The sequence below is a fragment of the Pyrgilauda ruficollis genome, unplaced genomic scaffold (assembly GCF_017590135.1).
Source record: "Pyrgilauda ruficollis isolate IOZ18807 unplaced genomic scaffold, ASM1759013v1 scaffold92, whole genome shotgun sequence".
Lineage (NCBI taxonomy): Eukaryota > Metazoa > Chordata > Aves > Passeriformes > Passeridae > Pyrgilauda > Pyrgilauda ruficollis.
Window position 1 is genome coordinate 1,057,410 of NW_024531266.1, and position 27,436 is coordinate 1,084,845.

A 27,436-nucleotide genomic window follows, 5' to 3' on the forward strand; every position below is an offset into this window, starting at 1 on the left:
TGAGCATTTTCTGAAAGGTGTTCAAGTCAGTTATGGGATCATTAATGGAATTCAACAGCAAATTAATACAATGACCAGCTAACTGTAACTCTCATGAGCAGCAGTGGTACACACACAAATATTCAAGCAGCTTCTGAAAACCAGCCTTTCTGCTGCTTGTGGAAGCAGACACCTATTCTATTGCACAAAGATAATTTACAGTCACAGGGAACAAGTATTTTGTATCATCAATTATTATATGTAAGAAAAGCAATTGCTTTCATCAAGATACACATATTCAGATGCCTTCACCTAAGCAAGTAACTATTTTTCATTAGTATTATCAGGTCAATTTAATTAGGATTACAATTAATGCCTGATTTTTATTAATATACATCTGTTAAAGAGGTACCTAGTCAGATACGAAGTCCAGTTTTTCATAGTATACATTGTCAGGATAAACACTGATGTGTGCTAAAATTCAGTGAAAAAGCATTAACAACATGTTGAAATATTAATCAATTACAAAATATCCCATGCAAATAATGTTTTTCTGTTCATTGCTAATTTTGCAATTCTATGATTTTTACCTTCAGATTTATGATTAAAAAATTTTATTCTTCTTTAAAGATTAATCCTGTCAATTTTGCCTTTAAAAAGCTATAAAATTACTATGCAAATTATTATATTTTTATTTAAATATTTTCTGTTAAATAACAGCAATTTTAATTTAAAATAACTTCAAAATTCTGGAAGGTCATTTTGCATTTAACAGCTGTCCTCACAACATCAGGCAGACTCTGAATGTTTTGTTCAGAAATATTTTGCACACTCTTCACTGCGGTTTGAATTGTCTAGGCAAGCGACTCTTAGTTAACTTATTCAAAAGTCTCTTTTCATCTGTTATCTGTATGTGTTTTCTTTTAGTGTATTCACTCCAGTGTTATCATTCATTTTTTCCTACTCACCTCCAAAGTAAGAGCCATCTGTCAGCTTCAGCTCCTTGTTGGACTTGGTGATGACACCAGCAACACCATGTTGAATGAAATACATCTTCTTACCCACGGCCCCTTCTCGGATAATATAATCTCCAGGCTGGAACACCTCAAATCTCAGTTTGCTTAGCATGGCAGTCACAAAATTTGGGTCTGCATTAGCAAAAAGAGGCATTGTAGCCACCAGCTTCCGACAGTTGAAGTTGACAATCTCCTAAATGGGAAGGAAACATCATGGTAATAATGGTCAGTAAATATGTTCAATATGATGGGCTTTGAAAAAAAGACATTCTGCTTTCTTAATAAAGAATTTCTTTATGCTCATATTGGACTCTTCTGTGTCTCTGTGCTTACTTTATAACATATTTTCATCTGTTTCTTGTGAAGTGATTGAAACAAAAGTGCAGTCTGACTTGTATTTCTAAGGTTAAAGGCTGTCTTCCTCTGGTGACTTTTCACATGTTATTTATTATTCCCATTAGATCTTAAGAGGACAATATGACAGAAAGGTAAAAATTAAATAGGAATTACACTGCTTGACAACGAGATTGGCTGTTGCAATAACTATATTAAGTGATGAAATTATGCAAGGCCTGTGTTTCCAAATATTACACCATCTTTCTGTTTTGAACATATCTAGTGCTACTATAAACATATATTACAGTTAGATAGTTGATATCAACAGAAAAATTTCCTGCACAGTTTCAAATTACTTTTATAAACACAGAAACATACCTTTCTGCCCTTTAAAGAGATGCGTATAAAGTAGGTCCCTATATGCAGAAACCACTACTATTTTCCTAGGGCCTTAAGGATTTCTCCTACCAAGGAGAAACTGCATTCATATTTACAGAGCACACTATGAGCTCATCTGCATGAAAAGATTAGTTCCAAAGAAAGCTGTAAATGCTGCACTTGCTTTAAATAAATAAAAACAAAACAAAACCTTATGAACAATTTATGACATATGTTCAAGCTCATTCTTGCAGACCTTACATTGTCTTGGGAAATTAACATGGTCAGTTGCCATTACAGATTTAACATTGTATTGAAAAACTAAGACTAATTAGTATTGCACATGGAGAATGGCTCAGTCAGGCAACATCTACTGAAGTAGCAAACCCAACATGACAGGAAGAACAAATACAATCATCTGTATATAAATGCAGCAAATAAAAGCAAAATAAAAGAAAAAAACAGCCAGGAGTCACTTAACTGCTTTGCAAAACTAAATATGCCTTTATTGTCTGTGGAGTACCCCTAGTATTTCTTAAACGAATACTTCAAGATTGATGTAAAGGAGACATTCCACCTACCAGTGCTCTCATTCCCATGACTGCATTCCTGCTGGAAGTGGCACTTTCAACTTCCCATGCATCTGCTGTCTCATATATCTCATATCAGACAACCCTGAGCATGAAGCTCAGATATAATTATCCAGAGATCATACAAATTCTTTTCCTCTCACTGTCCCACAATGTAATATCCTGCTTGTAGACATGTTGGGGAAGTTAAAGTAATTTCACACCATAAACAACAAAACCATAAGCAACAAAACCATAGTGGGTTCTCGGAATCCCCTGCATCTGGGAAAGACATGGGAATCCCCCTCTGAAGGGAAGACATTTCTTACTGAAGCAACTGAGAGGCAAGTGCATTGGGAGTGAAAAGAATGAAGAAACAATGCCTTTCACTGAGCAATCACATCCTTTCCAAATAAATCTAGTGGGACTTAGAAAAGTAAATTTGAACAAATTCAAATCTGTGAATACTGCTGAGTCAGAAGGTCAAGAGGGGTAATGATGCCCTCTAAGTATATTTTTTATGAGGCAATAAGTATCATAATGAGATTCCAACTGTCTGTCTTTCTAAAGCATGAGGACAAGCTTGTTTTCCTTCTTGTTTAAACTCTACATTTATTAGTAAGGCTCCAGCCATCACCTCCCTCCCAAAGGAAAGTCATTTGCTTCTCCCACTGCTAGCAGTGTGGTGGCATCCCACGAGGAGCCCCAGACTACATTCTCTGCTCCCCATGAGACTGCCTTGCTGCCGTCTCCACTGATGCTGGCAACAGCTATTACTTGTGTTGTCTTGCTCAGGGACTTTTCAGTAGGCTTGCTGCTTGTTTTCTGCTTCTGAAAGTGAATAGCTTGTCTTGCATGCCCAGGAGGAAGAGAAAGGAAATTACTAAAGAAAGCAAAAATTGACTGGAAATTATATAGAAGCTGGTGGGGAAGTGCAGAAAAGGCTGGGAGAGTAGAAAGTTCAGCTCCAGTCAAGATTAGGAAGAAAGAGTAAAATAGACTTAGGTGGAGTATTACTACGAAAGAGAGAATGGGAGGAAACACAAAGAAGGAACACTAAGACCTAGAAAAAAATAAACAGAAAAAAAAGAAGGCAAGAATCTTGACTTTAAAAACAGGTTGAGAAATGGAAATTGCTGAAAAGTGAGAACACAGGAACACAAAACCTGGAGAATAGGTGTCTGGAGTGAAAGCTGAAAAGTAGGGCAGATGCAGTAAACAAAAGGGAAATTGGAAAAAAAAGATAAGTTATCCCTAACATATCTTAATCTGTATAGAGAGGAGAATTCAACCTGGGTGACTCCTTTGTGCAGACCCAGTCCTACCCACCCAGAAGGGAATTCATCGCATCTTGGGAATCCCAAGAAAACATACCCTTGAAAGAGGATTTTCACCCATGAAATCTTGCGTCCTCTTATGGCTCAATCTTCTGCCCACTTTTCTCTCACATTATGTAATCTATATCTGGATATACCCATGTATGCACACACATTATCCTGCTCAGCCTGAGTTGCCTAATGAAGGTACCAACATAGCTACAAAACCACCCTGCTGAGGTAATTTCAGCTGTTATTCCTAGTAATGCATTCATTTTGTTGATTAGTTTTCTGTGAAAGTTTGCGCTAAAGTACAAACTTCCCTTATTTAAGATGTTAGAAGGTGGAAAATTACCGAGGGAGAAAGAAATGTGTCATTTTTAAGTGCTTTGTTTTTCTTTAAAGTGTTCTTTTATTTAAATATGAGATCACTCAGAGCAAGTAAAATACATTTCCCTGAATCTTAATCACAGGCAATTCTGCAATTTCAGGTTCTTGTGTATTACTTTAAATATCATCCTGGGGAGAAAGAAACAGTAAAGATTATGGAAGTGTTTTATATAACTGAGAAAGTACTAGGAGAAAAAGTTCTGTGTTTTAAAAGAGAGGTAACAAAAGAACAAACTGACAAATTAAGAGTTGACATTTTGTATAGAGAAAAATCTTTCACTCTTATTTTTCTTTTAATTCTTTGGAGCTAGACTGGAACCAGACTATGGTGCTCAATATTATATCTTCATTAAATGAGATTTTGTCTCACGTCCACTTGAAGAAAATGCCAAATGAAGCCTGAGGAAAGGATCAGAAAGACAATATGAAATGAAGCTTGAAGAAGGGATTAGGAATGCATTATATAGCTGAAATGGTTAAAGAGCAAGAATGAATCAGACCTAGATGGAGCAAGTGTTGATCTATTCCAGTTGCTGGTCTCTTACACAAGAATTAAGAGATGCAATGGTCTGCTTTATATAAGAGATTGGTTAGGTAATTACACTGGCTTCTGCTCCTTTGTAGTATATTGGATTTATTACTCATCTTGACCTTTCTGGATTTTTTTTCAAACTGATGTTAAAGCATCAGATATTATCATTTCTATGTGGGTTCGATATTTCTTGATGGCTTCTCTGAAGCACCTCAAGATGTTACAGAAGCAGTCACAAGGCTGTCCCAGCTGTGACTGGAGTACTCTGATGGCATCTCTAAAAGTTTTTAGGACCTCTTTTCCAGAAGATTTTTAGATGCATTGTAATGCTTTTAGTTAGACTGACTGGAAAATCCTGTTGCCATAAGAAAGGAGAAGTTCTTCAAAGATCTGTTTGCCTGAAAAGTTCTTTACTTTTTCTCAGTAATCCAGCTGAGCTAATAAAAAGTACTATTTCTATCAACAAATTATGTTTTTCTTATGTGTAGGCCATTTGGAAAAATGGCTTAGCTTAGCCTTATTAGGAGACTTCTACACACTATTGCAAAAATCTAGTGTATAAATTTAACAGAACACCTTTTTTTTTTTTTTTTCCTGAGTGTTCCTTTACATTTTGCTTTAAAAGGATGTGAAATTAAATCAGTCTAATTTTCCTGATCATTGAAAGGAAGAAGTCACTTTACTGAGAAAACTATTTTTTCCCTTAGAAATAACTTGCAAATGAAAAATTACTGACCCATCATTAAGAGAGGACCACAGGAAAAGGCATTATATTTAGGGATTTGGGTTAGTTTGAGCAGGTTAGATAAATTTAAACCCAGTTGTAATGAGCTATATTCTGTATGTGTTCATGATTTCCTGTAATTTTTTAACCCATTGGTCAATTATACTTGAGTTTGGCAGAAAGGAGACATCTCACTGACACTAAGTTCTCACAGGTTTTATGACAGCAGGCAGTCAGGAGGACTAGGATTAGTATCCCACTGAGGGAATGACTACATCATTATCTAACAACTTGTTAAATGCCAGAAAATCTACATGTGGCAATGGGATGCAATATTCTTCATTTCTGGTGCACCTGAAGTTGTTCAAATTGCTTCGACACATGCTGTTTTATCATCTCTACAAAGTGTATGAATTAAATTTTGCTCAGAGGCCTTTCATGTTAGTAACAACAACTATGTAAATTTTTTCTCTTTGAATGGGATTACCTCAACTTTCCATTTTTCAATTACATTGATAAGTTTCAACATAGAGACTCTGCTTAAATTTTACTTAAAACATGGTAGCTCTTCCAAAGTATGTCTAGAATTGTGTCAATAAACACTATTCTTTTCCCTTCAGGACTTGGTATTTTGTCATTTTGTCAATATAGCTGGATATTCCTTGTGTCTGTTTTAGGAGCCTGTGTAGCCCCTATGGTAATATATTTTAAAGCCCAAGAAAGCTCTGGTTTGAGGTAGCCAACTTATCTGACATACAGACAAAGCACAAAACCTGATAAAAACCTCTGACCTCTAAGGCAAAGAGACTCCATGGATCTCAATTGCCTCGAAACCCAGTGACTAGCCTGTCTATTTACATTTTCAAAGCCCTCCAGTTCTCAAAACTCCCAGTATATACCTGGATAAAGCATATCCACATGCAGAAAACTTGCCATCCTGTTATGAGATAAACTTGGACATAAGGAAGGAAGGAATACAGAGGCTTTGCAGAAAAACAATGAATTAAATTCTGGTTCTACCAGGACTGATAGGACTGAGTTAAAGCAGGGAGATTTTTTCTGTCTAGCTCTTTTCAACTCAGATTAAGACAAGTCAACCCTAAACAGGGCATATGGTAGCTGGTATTGCTGTCTTATAACAGAAAGCAATCTTTTTTATGCATTTGCAATCAGAAGGGATAAAGATTTGACCAATTCTATTTTCTTGGCTTAGTTGATTAAATGTTGGCCTTCTGCATACTTTTCTGTCATTCCCATCTTGATTAGAATTTTCTGTTGAACCCTTTGTATGCATTTTTTATGCTTCAGTATTATTATTGCATTAAATTCAAATGCAGACAGAATAATCCTTTTGAGGCAATATGGTTCAACCAAACTCCCAATAAAGGCACTCTGCTGAAAAATATCCATCTTCTTCCCAGCTTGTTAATTGATTTAATGGAGCTTAAGAGAAAGCAGTCTGGTGCATCTCAACCTCCTCTTTGGATTGTCCATTATATTTAGAAAATAGAAAAAGAAAGAAGAAAGACACTATTTATCCACTCTTTCATTCATCCAACTGCTTATCAATTTAACTATTTTTAAAAGGAATTTAGCTTTCATCTTCTTCAATGTTCTGATGATATGTTAAATGCTGCTTAAGTTTGTTTTCCAGCTGGAAAAAGGACAAGAGGCTTTAACATGGGAGCAGCAATACAACCAATATTTTAAGGCAGTCTGTAAAAGAGAGATAGGCAGTCTAATTTCAAAAGCCTGAGAAGTCCTGATAATTGAGATAAGTACTTAAAGTTTGGTCCATTTGACCCATCTCTACTTCTTGAAGGTTTTACCCTTTGTACTATTCTGCTGAACAAATTTTCTCTATGTATGCTTTTTGGAAAAAACACCCACAGTTTATTACAGAAGGTAATGTGGAATTCGTGCTGTACCATAACAGCATTTGCTGTAGAGACTGTTCTGTCTTATTAACTGAATAAATAAACTGCAATTTGCAAAAGTATTTAACAATCACTATTTCAGTAAATAAATATCTTCATTCACATTTGTATGTGTGTACACTGGAATGTTATACTTGTTAATCCTCTACAATATTTAAAAAATGATATCTTGGGGGGGCTAATTAAGGCTGAAATCTTTGTTTAGCAGTAATTTTAAATATTGAAGTTGCCCATTATCTCAATGAGAATACAGATTTAAACACATGTACTTGAACACTGTAGCAGAGAATGAATACTAAGAGATGTGAAGTTGAAAACATCCTATCAGCACCGATATCCTGTTGGTATCTATATGATTATCCATCTTTTGTATTAGTGCATGGAAAAGTGGCATGAGTTAGACTTCATGTTTGCTTCACAAATGAATGAAGCAACTTTCATGTTTTTCTAAACATCACTTTCAGTGATTAAGAAAGAGGAGAAAGTTTTGCTAATAATCACAAAACTCTGTCCAGTTTGCTTGCTCACAGGTTAGTCTCTACTGCAGCGCTGCTTCTCCCTGTCTTTGGAGCCCCCAGTCACCTCCTCCAGCTGGTGATCTGGTTTAATGGTTCTGGAAACCATTTCCACTACCATGCCTTTGTACTGAAACTCCACTTGTCATCACCAATCAACATGTGGTTAACCTTCTATGTCATCTGCGTGGCAGCTGCTACTTTTTAATACTATATGCTCCAAAAAAAAACTAGTTCAATTGCTATTTACAGCTTTGCTCAATGAAGACTACCTTTAGTATCCACCAAAGTCAGTAATATTTCACCTGATCACCACAAGAAAAAGGGATTTATTTTAGAATAGTGCTGGAAAGAGTGCTGCTGTTCTCAAGACAGTGCTTGATTCACCTGATAGCAAGGTAGAATAATTGTGCTTGAGAGAAAGAAAAAGAGGACACAGTGGAGTTTCACAAAGGCAGCCTGAGTTCCATTTGTGTGAATTGTTAGGTAAAATATACTGATTGGGGTGCTTTATTGTTATACAGTTAGAATGCAGGGCAGCTTGAAGAGTTTCTCTCACTTGAAAAAGGGAAGGCCATGCATAGAATAACTTGTGGATGAAAGCAGGGAGGAAGAAATCTGTGTTTGAAGCTATCAGGGGTGAATGGGGGCTAAAACAAAGTTTGAAGCAAAGAACTAGGTGGTGGGAAAATATAAACACGCCTTAGAAGAAATGGAAAGCTATGGTTTGGATACAAATGTTTTGTGTCATTTCTGGTTTGCTCTTGTATCATCAAGATCAGAAACGGAAGCTGTGAATGCATCCATGGAAAGTTTATTGTGTGCTCTGAAACAGGCAAGTAATTCCTTCTGCCATTCCAACTCTCCCTCTTTGTCCTCTCCTCCCTTCTTCTGTCCCCCATGTACTGCAACCCAAATGGCCAAAACTGAGCAAGAATGCAGTTCCCAAGAGAATGTTCTTTATCTACACCTGTATGGTTTAGTTGACACAGTAGCAACAACAACCGGGAAAACAGTTATTTAAAAATCAGTGGTGATTTGTTCACTGAGTTATTTTACAGCTCTTGAGCAGCTCTGGATGAGAAATACTGTTATCTTTTAATTGCTAGGTTAACACTTACTCTTCTTAGAATGAATTAAAAGCCCATTGGTTCAAAGGCTCTCTCTATAAATTTATTAAGTGGCTTAAATTAAATATTACTGATTATACTGGATAAATCCCAGTTAGGTGAACTTGAAATACCCACACTGAAATTATGTTTAGTGTTTTTAAGTACATTTCTGTTTGCATCTAATTTGATTGGTAATTACTCAGTGAAGGCCTACTTTATATTATGTGCAAGAAGTATCAAACTCTTAACTCTACCTAACACACAAACTTTAGACATTCTTAGACCATGCATATTCCACATTTCAAAGTGGGGAAAAAGAGATTTTATAATGAATGAGAATTATTTAGATTTTTTAGGTAAATGTGTGACAGACCCTGAATGCCTTTACGTATATGTGCTAGAATATTTACAATGCCAGCTATAGAGGTATACATCTATATATAACAGAAGGATATAAAAAGAAAGATAAGGACGATGCACAATCCCCTTCTAATTCTGAACTCAGCCTTCGTCACTGCTTTGCAATGTGAACTGGGGCAAGCTAATTGTAATACCATTTGAATTTGCCTTCTAAAGGAAACTACTAGCAAGGATGCTGGAGTGGAATCAGGTCCAAAGGCTCAGTGATCTTATGTTATGAGTAGCAGCTTGCAATACAGGTGTAAGAAGCCCATGACCCACATTCAGGCCACTGCACCAGAGCTCAAGCATGGCAGAACTAGAAAAATACTGAAAGTGCTGATTTTAGAGCCTTGGTTTACAACGAAACACGAGGATGATGCTCATTTGTAAGGGTGAGACATAGAGAGCTGGCTCCAGAAAAGTTAACAGCAGGTCATAAAAACAGAGATGATTTTTCTGGGAATAATTTAGTAGAGTGTCAGCCAGACAGCCCTCAAGACAGAATTTGCTTGAGAGTACCACTTTGGCTAATATTGGTAGCTGCAGGGAAAAGAGATGAATAAATGGCTAAGGAGTTGTAAAGAGTGGAAAAAATTTGAGGAGGGCAAATGGTGACAGCAGAACAGCCACAATAGCAGATCGTGTGGAGCAAAGAGACGGCAATCTGGCAGGAGTAGACAAGTCAATGTGTATTAGTAATAACAGCTAGAGTAAAAGTAATGCATCATACTTTAAACATCCAGTGTTTAGTGTGTAGGCACACACACACTAAATAATGGCACAGCATCGGAGTAACAGGATCACTTTACAACTAGGAGCCAAATCACAGCCAAGACTTGACACATCAAGGATGCACCAGGACATTCTCAGCATTTTTTACTTTCTGAAAACTCTTACTCTATAGCACATGGAGAAGAAGCATCTACGTAAATAATAAACAAGAAACCAAGGGAGACACCTAGAGCCTTCTGCTGTCTACATTTACTGCTATTGCTCTGTTTTGCTCTCTGAATGCCATCACTGAGGCCTTAAATACTTGTGCTTCTGCTTCCACTCCGGGACTGGACATGTACTAAAAGCAAAGGGGTCGGATGACAGCAGGGCACTCAAGATCTGCCATTAGCATCTGTGAATGAGCCCAGGCAGCTGTGGGATGCAGTTCTTTGCATAATTTTAATATTCTTCTTCAAAACAATTTCAGTTCATCTGCTTGCCCAAAGTTTAAAATTTATTTAACAATTAGTAGCATTTAATTAAATTATATATATAATTTAATTGCTCACTTAGTGAACGAAAAACAGGCTGAGGTTTATTTCCATAAGAAATATATTCCTATAATTTACTCAGAAAGTTCTTCAAATTATCTTTAGACTATATCTTAATGTCTACTTTCATGAATAAATTTATCTACATTGATTTTATATCACAGGAGGACCCCTAAACCCATTGTAACTACAGTTCATTTTAAGATAATACATTATAAATATAGTCTGGTGGCACAAGAAATAAGTGCTGAGATATATGGCAACAGCAGAAGAAGAGAGACCATATCAAAGTACCTAATGCAATATATGCACTTAGTACTTTTCAGAGATATCAACAGAGTTTTACACAGCATTCTTCTCACACAGACATCTTGGACATGTGGTTGTATGTATGTGTCAGAATATAAGTATACAGGTGTGTATGTATATGTATGTATGTATCTGTGTGTGTGTATATATATATGTATGTATATATATATATATATATAAAAATATGTATATACATATGTGTATATACATATGTATATATACACACACACACACACACACACACACACAGAGACACGTATATACATATATACACATATGCATATATATGTTCTCCCACACATGTATTTATATGTGTACTGGATATACCTCTATGCCTTGTACATTAAATTTCAAAAAAAAAAAAAAAAAAGTAACTAATTAATGTGTCCCATTAGAGCTATATTTCAAATTAGATTTAGTTATCTTATTTAGAGGTTGATACAACATGTAGGAGTCTGTGCTTGTATAACCCAAGTTATAATCTCCAAGCAAAGAGGTGAGAGGAAAGAAGATTCTGCTCCAAGTCCCAATTATGTTCTTTGGAAATGAAATGTCCTGATGTTCTATATTCTGCAAGGACACATGATCTGTATCTATTTTCAGCGAACATCTTCTCACATGGTGGCCTAAAAATAGGCCAGCCACGAACTTTAAATAATGGCTCAGGAAGGGTATTAACCTCTTTCTCACATTCTAAGTTTGTCCCATTGCTTTAAGTATCAATATTATGAAGAACGTATCTGGTGTTAGAGAATGACAAAGCAAGCTACACACACTCCATTTCTGCTTCTCTACAGATGTCTTTGCCTCTTAATTCCCTTCAATGTCTTATATAAATTAAGCTGTCCACACACAATACTGACAGCATTTCTCTTCCTTTAAGTTGTGAATCTGTTTTCTGCCAGGTGTTAAAAAGCATGAACTATTTTATTTCCAACTCTGCAAGGTGGGAGACTTTCTGCTCTTGGTGAAAGCTTGTATTTTCATAAATACACAAGTGTTTATTCAATGTGTGGCAATTAGTTTCTGGATTCTTGTTTTAGGGACTGTGGATATCTGCATTACCTGCATTTCCCAAATAATCTCTTACAATTGCCATAGCATAATGCTAATTTTTCAAATGTTTCTCAATAATTCTGCTGTTTCCTTACTTTTTTAATAGACACAGATATATTGTTGCTTCCTGATTTTCAATTTAGTAAAAGAAAAAATCCTCACTATGAAATAAACTTAATTTTTTAATACATGTAAGGTATATTAATGAGATTACAAAAAATTAGTTCTCAGTTGCACAGTAATCTAATGATGGCCATACAGGCTAAAGTGAAAACTGCTAATTACAAAGAATGTGGTTTACTTTAAATTTATATATTTACTACACAGGTGTTTATTTTATCTACAGAATATTTTAGTCATGTAGCAATCATCCCATTGCTTCACTGAGTGCACAAACTTGCAATGATCAGTTCATAAACTTGCAACTGTTCATGTTTTAGGGTACCTCATCTGCATCCTTCAACCAAGCATGGAATTCTTTTGCTTTTCACAAGTGAGGGAAAAGAAAAATGGATTTATTGAGAAGAAAACTAACATAGACTCCACAGAACAAGCTAGGAGATGAAAATCCTTTTCAGGGAACTCCTTGCCTGTCTGCTCTACTACTACCAAGTCTGGCTTAGGATCCAGTGCTACTACTGAGCCAGCACTGTGAAAAGGTATTGTAAAAGAGGCGGTGGGGACAGATAAAAATATTGCCTTGAACTCAGTCCAGGAGCTACCAGGAAGTCTGTACCTGTACTCACTGTGTCAGACACCACATTTTGCTTCAGCTTTTAATTTGACTCATCTCTGAGACTCCCATTAATCACTAGACGTATCACATATTAAGTTCTTTCAGTGTTAGACATTTGTCTTTAAATGAACCAAATGTAATTCAACACCTTGTGCATCCATATCTAGGCTATATTTCACTATCTGTCTATTTATAATAATTTCAAAATTTTAAATTCAATTTCCATTTCCATTTAATCCCTTACATAAAAAATTATTCATCAAAAGAGATTAGATTTTCAAAATATTATTTTGGAGCTGTAATGGAGAGTCGACATTTTTCATGTACCAAAAAAAATTTAGTATTTCAAATTTGACTTACTCACAGTAAACTTCCTGGAGAAAAGATTTTAAGATTTGCTTATTGCATCTTCTAGATAACAGTTACAATACAAAAGTACAGATTAGGCAGAGTTTTATGCAGGTTTCAAAGTAATGTACAACTTTTTTTGCTCAAGTAGCACTAGGATGGAGGTAAAACAATGATTTAGCATGACCTTGAGGTGCAAAATTTAAGTTGGATTATCTCCCACAGCTTTAACTAGGTTAACCTTCCTAAATCATTGGTAAATCAACAGGAAATTAAGTTCCTAAGTGTGCCTTCAGAACAGATCTGGCGCTCTGTTGTTTTTCACTCCCCTTGTCTTTGCCTTTGGGATCACATGCTTTTAAAAGGCAACTACAGATTTATGCATGGGAAGTGCTGTGTACCCTTCTGTATGCTGTTACTACCATAATGTGCAACTGAGTGCATAAAAATAGGCACATGCATTTACTTCTGCATCAAACAGTTCATGGCATATTTATTTCCTCTTGCTGGAGGTGAGTCACAACTCTGATCTTTGTTTGTGCTGACTTTCATGGACAGCGGCACATTACAAGGGTGCCCCCTCAACACAGAACCTTTTGTATTTAATGCCCCCCACAGCATTTTTGCTGGTTCCAAACAAATGTGCTTCAAAAGCCTTTAGCCTCCTTTCTGAATTTAAATTCCACAATGGAAACTCAAGGAAAAGATGTTCACTTTCACCCACCTCCATTAATGAGATTTACAGGAAAGGGATGTATGTGGGTATGTCTGTACTGTGCACCCCTGTCTTGTTTGAAATATGTTTTCTACTGGAGTCCCAGATGCATCCTGCCCTCTGCTTTCCCCCTTACCCTTTCCATGTTTTCATTATGGAATGACATGACTTTTTATTGCAGAAGTCGATGAAGAAGAAATGGAGAACCCTGGAGTACCAGGGTGCCAGATCTCCTAATCTTGACTAAAGAGAAACAATGTCATTTCCAGCTCTGCATCAAGAATTTTAATTTACTTATTTTTCATTTATTCTCAGTTATTCTCTAAAGAGTTCAGATGAACATGTTTTAAATTCTGCTGTTTTCTGTAATAGATTCATAGTCACAATTCAGGGATTAGAGACAAAGATTGTTTGGTTTTAGCTAAATAAACCAAAATTTTCAACATCCTACCAAAAAGGACACCTGCCAAGCCAAAGCAAGCTTAGTATTAAAAGAATGTGTTTAGATAAGAAGACCTAACTCAGGAGTTATCTGAAGTATGTTACTATTACTATTCTGGAACCTCCTAAAAATCAGCAATGCTATCTCTAATTGCAATAGCATATTCAGATCTGATAGAAATGAATATGTTGTGGTATGCACCAATTGAGAGCAATTTGTCTTGGCTTTCACCAGAAACTACAAGGAGATTAAAAAAAGTGCTTGACTCTTTCCATCCACTGCCCCAAGCACCACCTCGGTATCAAGCAGCTGAACAATTCTTTGGTCTGTTAAAAACTGAGACATGACAGACACTTGGAAGCACGATCTTGGGCAGAATAAGGCAGTGGGTAAACTTAGTCATTGCACTGGACCTGGTGCCCACAAAAACCTTTCTGATTCTGCTCTTCAGATGCCTGAACAGCACTTCCAACAGAAGCACACACAGACTGGATTTACTTTTCTGTAACAGGATTTTAGCTCTCTCACAGCACTCGGTTTGCATCTAAATAGTTTGGAACTTTTATCAAACAATTTGCCTTGCTTTATGTGAAAGAAAACTGCTGCACTAAGAATTGGGCATTTATTTGGATTAGTATATTTGCAGAGCTCATGAAAGAACTGTCATGTCTGAAATATTTATTAAACAATTTGTTAAACAATTACAACAAAGGAGTCTTGTAGGTGCCTATTCAAAATCATATGACTATTAAAAATCGTAACTGAGAAGTACCAGGGTATTATTATGTGAACTACTGGAAGCAGTTAGATCTGGGACTTGTCAAAGCATGTCTCAGCTCAGGATGGATTTGCTAATAAAGCATGTCAAACACAGATAGGACTGTGATCAAAGTTTCCTGAACATGGGGAACAGCAGTGGAAGTGGTTGACAATTTCACCGCAGCATGTACACTGTGAATGTGCATACATCAAAGGGCAAACACTCCCCAGAGCTCAGCAAATCAAACCACATTGTCTTAGGTCCCTGGGAAACAGCCTTGAATGTGCACACCATTTGTTACCATGTCACACCTGCTGAGGAAAATCATCTTAAAACACAATAATTCAATCACCTGGTGATTGTCTGCCCATTTCCACATTAAAATGGCCATTCGCTATTATTTCCAATTTTAAAAACTTCATTATAGTTCCATCTAAGAACTTTTCTTTCAGCCTTGTATACTTGGACTGCAATTTAGACATAATTTACACATATTTGAAAACCACTCATTTTCTTTTTCAGCATTAGCCACATAAATCATGCTGTGGTATATGAGCATTTATTCTGCAAGACTGACATGCTGCATAATTCACTCATGATTCAGTACTCCAGAATATGAACTACAGCTATACCTTATCTGTGCCTCTGAGAAAAACAAACAAACAAACAAACAAACAAACAAAAAACCCTCTTTAATTCACTACTTAAAGATAAGGAGATATTTAAGTGTCTTCCAATGTGACTACATCTATAATAAAGATACATTTTCTTAGTTCCTCTCTTTAAGCTTCATACTAAGGGTCACTGCCTATTAAAATGCAGAAAAATACAGTAGATTGCAGTGAACTAGTTACCTGTCTTTTATGAGATAAATTTATGGACATAAGCTGTAATGGAATCAAAATCTCCAAATTCAAACATTTCTATGATACATTATTGTGTTTTGATAAAAAAATATTTTCTACCATTATTTTAATATTTGAAAGTCCATACCCCTTAATCATAATGACTACACTATTAAAAAGGATCAAAGCATTCTGTAATCTAATCATACCCCATTTTGGCCTTATATTATTACTCTGGAGACGCTTCATCTCTTGTGCACTATAGTATAGTCTAAATAAGACTACATTGCTTAGTGATTTCTAAACATAATTACTAAATAAAGATATTAAAAATAGCTTAATTTTAATAGGGAAAAGGAGAAGGTCAACAATTAAGAAAGAACATCAAGGTTACCAAACTGCTAATTTTAAAACTGACTTTAAACACATGAAATATTTCAATACAAAAATACCTAATTTGTTTACAAGTACCAAATCATCCGGTTTGGGTCAAATTTTCACTCAGATACAATCAATATAAATTATAAATCCAGCAATGGAAGCTTTCCTTCACTTTATTGTGAGAGTACTTTTCTTACAAGAACTGTCACAAAATGCCACTCCTAATGCAGCACTGAGATGCTTCTCGGAACCTTACACCTGACTCATGAGGCTGTCAGAGGTACCATAATGTACTACATTCACTATCCCTACGGGAACAACAAAGGTCAAGGACATCACAAAGGTCTGCTCAGTTCCAGAAACAGCACCATGTTAAGGTGGGGAAGCTTGTTAAAAAGAAACTACAAGAAGCTTCTTATGGTCTGGTTGGAAGTTACTGGTGGGGACCAATATTAAGTGATATACCTAAATAAATGCATGAAATAATGTATTCATTATCACTCAGAGTTAGTTTTTACCATTACAATTTAAAAGAAAAAGTAAACTCAATGCTTGGCAATGATTAAAAAGCAAACCAACATTAGGAATTACTTGTGTTATTACAGCACCAGTATTCTTGCTGCAGACCTGGTGCTTTCACCTCTAAAAGGCTATAGTAGACCCAAGGGAAAAAAATAATGAAAATGGCAAGAAGAATGATCTAGCTTCCATGCAAGAAACAATTAACATCAGAAAAATACAGTTTAAGGATGTTATCCTATAAGTTAGGATAAAAAAATAATCGTAAATGGCATGCAAAGAGTCAGTAAAAATTGACTGTACTATATAATTTTTGCTGCAAGAATTAATGTCTATCAAAAATAAAAAAACACTTGGAGCTCTTTTCAGTCCCAAAAGAAGGTGGTGGTTTCTCATGCAGAAGAGGTCAGGTCTGTGCTCTTTGACAAAGGATGGTGTAGTTGCAGAGAGTACTTAGAATAAAGAATGCAAATAAGTAGTTGGAAGAGATGTGTATTAAAGATTATCCAGTACTCAAATCACATCAGTCTCAGAGTATCCCTCGACCTGAAAATACTGAGAGTCTAGGAGAGTCATTAAGGACACACCTTACTTTCCCTGTTCTTGCTCTTTCATGGCCATGCACCCACAGCCACTGCTGGCGAGACTGATGGCTTAAACAAAGGCCAGAGCTGAGTCACTTTGACTTATACTCAGTTACAACATGGAACTAGCAATGTATATGTACTTCAGCTTTTATAATTCAGGTGTTCTTTTGGAATATATTTCTCTTAGGTGCATTTGGTTTTTTTTCAGCTTCTTGTCTGGACAGTCTCCATTTCATGTCATGACAGTTACAAAGACCACTTTTGGGATTAAGGCCTCCTGAGGCCAAAGGATATTCAAGCTTTGTAGATGGTAAGAATGACACGTTAAAAAATGTGAAGTTTAATAGCTCTGCCTGCTGAAGAGCTAGAGATGATATTTATATAAGGACAACATGCTAACTGTGTCTAATCACTACCTCAAGAAATGAGGGAGAGCGACAGTTAATTGCAAATGCTATTAAAGACAGAATTTATTTCACATGTCAACTGCTGTTAGAAAATGCAGTTTTTTTCTAAGCTAGGCAGCTATGTTTTCTTTACCGTGAGAGCATGTGCGTGTGGGTGGTGTGTGCAGAGGGAGCCTGATGATTATCTTAGACTTGTTGCAGAACTTCTGTGAAGAGACAGATAGGTTGGATGAGTCCAACACTGCATGGCATCTAAGAAGTAATTTAAAATCTTTCATGTCTACCAAAATTGTAACTGCCAGGAGTCTCTTGATTATCCAGAGATAATCTCAAGAGAAGACTGGACACTTATTATCAGATAAGTCTGTCTGTGGAAAAGGGGATATGCTTTGCATTCAAGTGACATTTCTGAATTTAACGAAAAGAAACCCTTATCCTTTAATTTTGTCAGAGAGCATGTATTCTTACAAGCACATAACATATTGCCGTTTATGGTTAATTCAGTTTGAGTGAGTAGAGCTGAGAGTATCCAGTTAATTGCATTACTAGTGGATTAATACACCCAAATTGTGCAATTAACTAAAGAGGGGAGAATATAGAACTTTTCAGTCTCATAAATGTAGACTTAGTTCCCAGTCATCAAATGCAATCTCTTTGTTAATACTAGATTATCCTGGAAGGATACAGGTCAGCCACCAGTTGCTTTACTCAGCTTTGAAGCACTTAGGCAGAGCATTGTACAGTTTAAAAAGGTTCAGGATTCCTTTTCCCCTTTTTTTTAATGAAGCCTTAGTTAATTCCCCACAATAAGCATGACTCTATTTCTATTATCCAACCAAGCTAAGCAGTCACACACATGCATCAAATATTTTCTCAGATTTTCATTATTTTAATCATCCAATCTACTGTGAATGTTCCATACATAATGTTCAGAAGCTCATTAAAATGAACATCCATCCTCTTTTACAAAGAAAATCTTAACTCTGCTATCAATTGCAGATGATTGTCCTGCTCTGCACTGGTGTGACCTCACCTGGATCCTGTGTGCTGTTTCGGGTGCTAGAGCATAAATTGACATTGAACTATTCGAGGAGGGTAACAAGGATGAAGGGCCTTGAGGTGAAGCTGAATAGGAGTAGCTGGTCTGTTCAGCCAGGGGGAGACTGAGGGGGGACCCCATTGTGCTCACAAGTTCCTTCTGAGGGGAAGAGGAGGGGCAGGCACTGATCTCTGCTCTGTGGTGACCAGCGACAGGACCCGAGGGAAAGGCCTGAAGCTGAGTCAGGGGAGGGTTACAAAAAGGTTGGCTCCTAAAAAAGATTTTTCACCCAGAGGGTGTTTGGGCACTGGAACAGCTCCCCAGGGCAGTGGTCACAGCACCATCCTGACAGAGCTCAAGGAGTGTTTGAACAACTCAGGCACAGGATGTGACTCCTGGGGGTGGTGCTGTGCAGGGCCAGGGTTGGACTTGATGCCCCTGATGGGTCCCTTCCAACTCAGCATATTCTATGATTCTATGGTTCTACAGCTTTATTGCTAGCATTTATCATGTAAGAATTATTTTTACACCAGAATTTTGCTGCTGATTCTACGTACTTTAGTTATTTTTAATGGTTGAATGATAATATTTATATCATGCATAATTACTTTCTTGCTAAAAAAAACCCAAAATTTTAAAACGTGAACCAAAAAGAAGGTCATCACTCTTAAAGAAAGCATAGCTGTGGAAAATTTTAGCCCAGACAGTAAATTTGAATGGTTGAGAACAAGAAATAGTGAAAACCCTACAATTTTTTCTTAACATTTTACGATGCTATAATTACTCAGCTGTTAGTATAGTTTCTTTTGTTCTGCTTAATGCAAGCAAGGAAATAATGGTTTCACATTAATATCTTCATCAGAAGCTACTTTCATCAAGCTAAGTATGTCCTATGGAGACTCTGAATGTTTACTCCAAATTCCAAGTATAATCAAATGTAGGTTTAATTAAAAACTTAAGAAATGCACTAAATATTTTGTTTTCAGTGATGCAGACAGGGTATTTGTGGTATTACCTATTATAGCTTTGTGCAGTTAATGGCATGTAAGGTGGTAAAGCCCATCCAATATATGTACAACTGTGTTCCACCTTTAAAAGCCTCCAATTTATTATCCATTGTTTGCATCAAAAAGACACCACCTGCACTACTAAGCTGCACATACTGAAGTGGTAGCTAAAACAGAATTTGAAACTATTAACTAAGCAAAATAACTAAGTGATGTTTTCAGGCCACAGTTGATAAGCTGACATGAAAATTTGGAGAGATTCATTGAGAAACCTGTTCTGGCACTGCCAGTGGCCAGTTATTATTTTTTCTCTTTCTTTTTTTGACCTTTCTCTGGAACTCTACTGTGTTGTCAGCAGGGCAATGTGAAACCTGATTGTAGCTAATTTTTTGTTATATAATAGAGAGAACAAAGAAGACCTGTTAAGTACAGCATAACCATAACCACTCCTCCCATGAAATTCTATTATTCTTTCATGTTTTTAGGGGCTCATTAATTTTTGAAATTTTACATGCTTGATCTCTCACCAGAAGTGCTTTTTGTTTGTTATGGTTGACCAAATTTGCCTTTCTGCTTCTAAGCTGTTAGGAAAAAAGAGGGGGAAGGGGACAGGGCTAGGGGAGGGAGGGTGGAAGGAAGGAAACCAAAAGGGAGGCAGGAAAAGCTGAAAACAAGTAATCAGGGTGCCGCAATTGCAAATTGCTGGTAGTAAAATAGTATTTTGCAATGGAAGGGAATCAGGCTTTACTTTTGGAGAAATGCTTTCCTTAGACGTGGAAAAAGATGAAATTGTTTCTGCTGTCAGTGTATGTACATGGTTCTGTTCTCTTAACAAAACACAAGCTCCATGCTGGCCAAGATTCATGTTCTTACTCTCACTGTAGTCTAAGGATAGTTCCCACACTTTTCCTGACCCACAAGGCAGATTCTTGCAGTACGTTCTCCTCTTGGCATTTCAAAAGCTGCTGAGGGGAACCACAGTGTAAACAGGCAGTGGCAATGCAGAAGCCAGGGCCCTCTACCTGCATTCCGAAACACAAACTCAAAATATGACTACACCTATGTGAGGGAATTAAGTAGGTCAAGGATCTGGAACTTAGTCAAGGGTTATTAAATTGTTAGAACAATCATGCTTTGGCCTGATTTTGACTTTAGGTATCTAGCAAAACACAACAATTTTGGGCAGCACTCACCATAACCACTTGGCAGTTTGTAGGAGGGACGCTACTATGACACTTTCACAACAGAGATGCAGATAAACTGTGACTTGGCAAGGCTTTGTTTCTCTATGACTATTTTAAATATGGAACTTGATTGATTTTGGCAATGGATTGCATGACATGTTTTCTCTATCGCAGCAAAGTGCAGGATTCAGTAGTACAGAAAACCCACCACAGACCTCTATTCTCTCTTTATACCTCAAAACTTGAAAATAACCCTGACCAACCTTCATCTATCTATCTATCTATCTATCTATCTATCTATCTATCTATCTATCTATCTATCTTTCCAAAAGTACAGATGCCATGCTGTGCTATGTTGGATGTTATATATATATTATACACAGCCATATATATACAGATATATGGACACATAATCAGCACCACTCCTACAAAAGCAGAGGATATTAGAAGGTGTTACTTGGTAGCACTGAAAATTACACAGGACTCGTCACATACCAGACTGTTCCACCCTTACTTTTTTCTTTTCTCTTTTCCCTGTTTATGCTCTCTTCCCTCTGAGTTTTTCAACTTGTCTCTCCTCTGGGGTTTTTTTGTCTTCTTTCAAGAGAGGATATCAGCCAACATCCTTGAACAGGTCAGGCATGAGCACAGCCCAACAGAAGACCATCTGATTTATATTCCCATTAAGCAGCTACTTCTGCTATTGCAAGATGCTACCTTGTCCAGCAAGGTACCAGCAATGAAAACTCCAACTGCTTCTGCACATCACATCACCTCACATAGCAAAGCATAACCCTTAAAATTGGAAAACAGACTACAGTTTCAACAAAAGAGATTTTTTAAATGGGTTTTATATATAATATTCCATCTTTCTAATCTCAAGTGAAGATCACCTTTACCAACGAAGCTTCTTTAGATGAAACAAAGCAGTTTTCCCTTTGTGATGGCTTTCAGTGGTTTTAACTGTATTTACAACTGTAATTGTATGGCTAACAAGTAGGGAGAGTAGAAAAAGAATTTCACCCAAGATCATTTTAGTCCAGATGATCTCTGTTTTAAAATGAGGCAGAAAAACATGAATTTCAGTCAACAATAAGGGTGTGGTTTTACTGTTTGGCAGGATTTTATCCTTTGACATCCTTGTGTGGCAGTGATTGACAGACTGGTCCTGAATAGAGTGTAGATATTATTTCTTTGTGTCAACCTACTATAAATTTAATTATCCTGGTCATCCATTGACTATGGTAAAGAAGATTAAATGCTATAGAAGGTAAAGAGCATTTCAACACAGAAACAGCAAAGAAATTTTTTCCTAGCATGAAGAGCTATTAAAATACTTTAATCTTACCTCCCTGAGAGGATCATTGAGCTCATTCAAAATATTTTCTTCATCAAAGATCTTGCCTTGGTAGCGATGCTCATAGTAATCATGGATCTTCTGGCGCATTTCGGCAGGTAACTTGTGGAACGACATGTACTGTTCCACTTGTTTGTACTGTCAGGATAAAAAAAAAAGGGAGAATTAGAAAAAATCCTCAAATTTTTGCTATCTAAAAGTACCTACAAAATACAAATTCAATCATGCGTCCACTTAAGCTCTACATATATTATAAAGGTAACATTTTTTTCACATATCAGAAAACCCTCACACAAATATTAATTAATGTAATATTACTCACATGACAGCGTATCTGTAAATTACAGAGACTACCTTTAGCAGCAATGCTAATATCCACATGAAATGTAAGTTATAGGAGCAAACCCTCATACTTCTCATATGTTTCCTAACTTCCCAGCTGTACAGGAGTTGCAAAAATACACCGACACAATTTTTAGCTCATGCAGTAGACAGGAAAGCTGTACACAGTGTTTAGTCTGTAGCACTGCATTCAGGGAGAGCTGAAGTTGTGAAATTTTATAAACTGGCTATGATGCATTGCTAAGCAACATATTAATGTTGTGTATTCTTATGAAGTTAAAACCTGTGGAGAAAGTGAAATAGAAAACATTCCTCAGGAAGGATGAAGAGAAGAGAGGTAAACTAGAAAAATAGGTGTGGGATCAGGATACAGAAAGGGAAGAGGGAAGAAAAAGATACCAGGGTCCAGGAGACCAAGAAGATCTCACTTCATTTACCCTGTACATTTGGTTTCTTTGTTTTTACTAGTCCTCTGTCCTATATTCTGGGACTTGCCTTTTTTTTTTTTTTTCTTCCCTTTTTCAGAAGCATTTTTGGATAGCATGGTTTTCAGAAAATGAAGTCCCAAATCAACATACTCATAGTTGTAGTGTACTAAACTACATAATAATCTAAGACCCACAAAATGGACAAGTTCTCCAAATTGTCTAAAGTGCAAATGGACAAATTCTCCAGGACAAGATTTTTGCCCCTCAGAGCCTCCATCCTTGTCTCAGCTGAAAACGATAAGGCACTGAGGCAGAGAAGGATAAATCCCTTCTCAGGCTGAAAAGTGAGTTAAAACTTGGCAGAAACTTGATTCACAGATGTAAACAGTCTTAATTTATTTTATTAGTTATTTCATGCTTAATTAGGGAATCTAAACTGTTTCCAATGAAAAAGCCAATGAAGTCCTAATTAGGATTGGCACCTCTGTAGAACAATTAAGCAAATGTATAATGTACATGCCCTCCTTGTGAACTGCAGCACCTATTCTTTAACTTAGATAATTGAAGACTGTTCTGTCTTCTGGAATTGAAATTAGCTTTTGCTTTGCAAAGTGGCAAAAGATTAGATGAGGCCATGTGTACAACATACATTCTAAAAATACGAGGAAAGTAATTTTGCATGGGACTATTTAACATTGAATGTATTAGAGTGATTTAACCCCAGCACAGCCATTTTGCCCCTCCGCAGTAACAATTCTTCACCCACATCCTTTAGATGTGTGATTTAAATTTGCATGCCTGACATTGGTTTCTGATCTGATATGAATAAATTTACCCATACATTGTGGGTTAGAATCAGACATCATCACTATGGCCCCTAGGACAGAGGCTGCTCCCTCTACACAATCTTATTCACACACAAATGTGCTTAAGTAACACTAATAGCTAATAATCCTTGCTAATAAAAGAAATACATTCATTCTGATGTATATTGCCAGCAAGCTGCAGAAGATTTTTATACCAGAATGACCTTGAAATAGAGAAAATTCAAACTACAAGGAAATTGCTTGGGCAGCAATTTCCACTGTTGCCTTTCATTAGTGCTGTTATTTGAATGGGGGCTCTCTCCTGCACTAGCAAGCTATTTTCTTTAACAAGATTTATGCTTACACATGAGACTTTTAGGGAAAAAGAAAAAAAAAAAACTAGTAGGAATGCACTGCTTATCACTGGCATGTCTCACAGTGTTTCCAAATTAGTAATATATAGAATAACAGGCAAAGATGAATATTACCATCCTTTTCTTTTAAAATCTATGAAGAAGTGAAAAGCATTCCACAATTCCCAGAAGTTTTTAACCATCCAACATAGAGTCTCACTTCTAAGAAAGTTTCCCCCAAAAAAATGAGCAACTATAATTAGCATTTTATTGAGATTTATAGCCAGTCAAAGCTATATCTTTAAAAATAGAAAGTTCAAAGAAATGTGGGAAAAAAAAATTCCTATATACTGATTGCAAATGTAAAAGAAAGCAAAAACAAGAAGGACTGTGAAATCCTTCTACAGAATCAAGGAAGTTCTGTCACACAATTTAGATGCAACAAATCCATCAGTACTCTTAAAATGGTTTGAAAATACTTGCATATCATGTATGAAAGAAGAATCTACACAGCATTAAAATATGCAGAAGATTTAACTCACTGAGAAGGAGTAGAAAGATAAGAGGGGAAATTTGATCAAGATAAAGCTTTTCTAAGTAACAAACATACTGTTTCAAGAAGCTCAGTGGTCTTATATATATTTCTGAACCTTATTTTAAATTTTAGTCTAAATATATCCAGATGCAGTTTAAATCAACTAATGTTAGTACAAAATTATTTAGTAGTTTCAAAAGATTCTGTCTCTTGGTATATCTCTCTGGAGTGTTTATAGTGAATTGTGTCTCTTCCCAGCCTCATGCAGGTAGTTGATTCTGCTTTTTGTTCAGATCACAGCATTTTTGTTCACAGCATTTTTGTTCAGAACAGGCCCTCTTCACTTTCATCCGTTCTATTTGAGTTCATTTTTATCCAACTGCAATTACTAGAATAGTACATAATATTTTAGTGGAAGTATCACCAATTTGTAGTTCAGACTGATTTCTTTCCCATCTACTGCAAAACCAAGACACATTGAAAATGTTATTTGCAGCCATTTTATGAGCAGCTTCAGCACTCAGATTTCTCATTTCCTCCTTGCCACTTACAGTTGCTGGGCTCTTCATCTCCCAGTTTCTAACAGCAGCTTGTACTAGTACCTGAGTCCCTAGATTTTGAGTTTCTGAATTTCATCTTATTACCATTACTTCACCTCTTAAAACTCAGTTCATTCTATTTAGATCTTTGTGTATTATTAGCATCTGAAGATTTATACCACCCCAACCAACCTTTATACCTTCCAAACCATTGTTTAGCACAAGCCTAATGGCAATATCATGCCTTTAGGTATTTTTCTACCACACAATCACAAATCAATTAGGTTGGAAAAGACCATCAAGTCCAACCTGTGACTGAACACCATAATGTCAACCACACCATGGCACTGAGTGCCACATCCTTAAACACCTCCAAGGACAGTGACTCCACCACCTCCTTGGGCACCAGCCCATTCCAATGTTTAATCATCTCTTCTATGAAGAAATTTCTCCTGAAGTCCAACCTGAAACTCCCTTGGGGAAGGTTGAGATTATGTCCTCTCACTCAGCTTGGTGTCTCAAAAACTTGCAATTGGGCCAAAATAACTAAACTGGGGTGTGGACTGGCAGTAGCACATGTGATAGCAAAGAAAATTGCTGTCCTTCACCAGATTTGCTTGTGAGAGAAGAATGGGATCTATACAACCTAAAGCAAATCACTTTTGTGTAGGTAACATGTTATGATCTACATGGTAAATATCTACACAGAAGAGACGCCAGAAACATCCTGTACATCCTAATAAATAAATGTACATAAAAAGTTTTTATATCTGATTAAACCCAGGATTCAGGTGACTGACAGTTACCAAGCATTTCAAAAACCATCTGATCTTAATAGGTTTTCAAGCAAGCATAGAATAAAATAGACAATCCAAATACTTTTAGAGCATTCAAATAGTTTTTTAGTGCTAGCTTATTTCTATAAACACAGTTTAAAACATTAAAAAACTATTTTCCAGTATTTTTTAATTCTTATGACAGCTCATTGGCTTTACACCTCAGAAATTATTGATATCAAAGTCCTTTTTCCCTCTGCTGTTGTGCTGTAAGGCCTTGAAACAAACTGAAGGGACTGAGGAGCTTTGACTCACCTCTTGTCCTTCACTTTGCTGAGCTCAAGTTTTTATTTTCTGATTACAGATTTTTATTTACTTTCCAGTGAAGAAAAGGAAGAAAATCTTTCTGATTTTCAGAAGGACTGGGGGGAAGATGGGGGAAGAGGCCCAGGAAATTGTTTCAAAGCATATAAACACTCAGTTTAACAATTTGCATGTTCATGGAGTTTTAGGCCCCTCACTTCTCTGCAGGAAGTACCAGACGAATTTTGAGGAAAAGAGGGAACGTTCAACAGGGATCCCATGATACAGAAGAGGAAGCATGGCATTTGCAACAACTGTATAGCCAAATGCAGTGTAATATTGAAGATACCCAACACAAAAGGCAAAATGTTGTAAGGTAAAATAATATTATGTTGGGGTTTTGTTGCAGGCTGTTTGTTTATTTTTTGTTTGTTTGTTTGTTTGTTTGTTTTTAATGGAAAAATAACTTTCTTGGAATGTATAAAAGCTAATGGTTTTCACGGAAAATTTTGCTTTGTGGAAAGTGCAAAATATCTGGCTCCCTCTCAAGCAGCACTGATGCTCATCCCTGGAGACAGCACGAGCTGTATGGACAGGGACTGAACTGGATGATGATCACACATGTGCAAATTGCAGAAGGGGAGAAGCTTTGTCATATTAAAGGCATGAGAGGTTTTCTTCCTCTCTCTCAAAATTATTCAAATGCATGGTGGACTTGGAAAGCAAACAATCAGGGAATTCCACAAATGAATAACTATTCAGGAAGCTTCAATTGTTAGTTAAACATTAAGCATATAAAAATATTCTAGTTTGCAATTGACAGTGATGTCTACTGCACTTACATTTGGCATTCAGCTGAGTGTTAACTTTTTACTCAAATTACATTGAGGAAGAAATTTTTAAAATAAACACATTTCATCTGATCAAAAATTCACAGGCAATTAACTTTTAAGTATTTTATCTAGATTTCATTTGTTGAAATTTTTTTCTCCACAGAAGGATAACTGCAAGTGCAATGAGTGACTACTGAAAAATTATAAAGGAGAACAGTTTTTCATATGAAAAAGAAGTAATATCACTTTTTAAAAACAGTCTTTAAGCAAAATATACTTATTAAGAATACAGGAGTAAAATTTGCAAAATACTGTACAAAGAACCCAGAATGAAATAATTTCCATTTAAAGATACTAT

General features: G+C 36.3%; 1 protein-coding gene across 1 annotated transcript in view; it reads right to left on the reverse strand.

The window, feature by feature from the left end:
- Positions 1 to 27,436, reverse strand: part of HCN1 (hyperpolarization activated cyclic nucleotide gated potassium channel 1) — a 190,399-nt gene that overhangs the window by 18,692 nt on the left and 144,271 nt on the right. Inside the window, exons 5-6 of the mRNA XM_041489316.1 lie at positions 22,155 to 22,301; positions 948 to 1,188 (exon numbers count right to left, since the gene is read on the reverse strand). Coding sequence (XP_041345250.1) covers positions 948 to 1,188; positions 22,155 to 22,301 — 388 coding nt within the window. The remainder of the gene's footprint in view (positions 1 to 947; positions 1,189 to 22,154; positions 22,302 to 27,436) is intronic.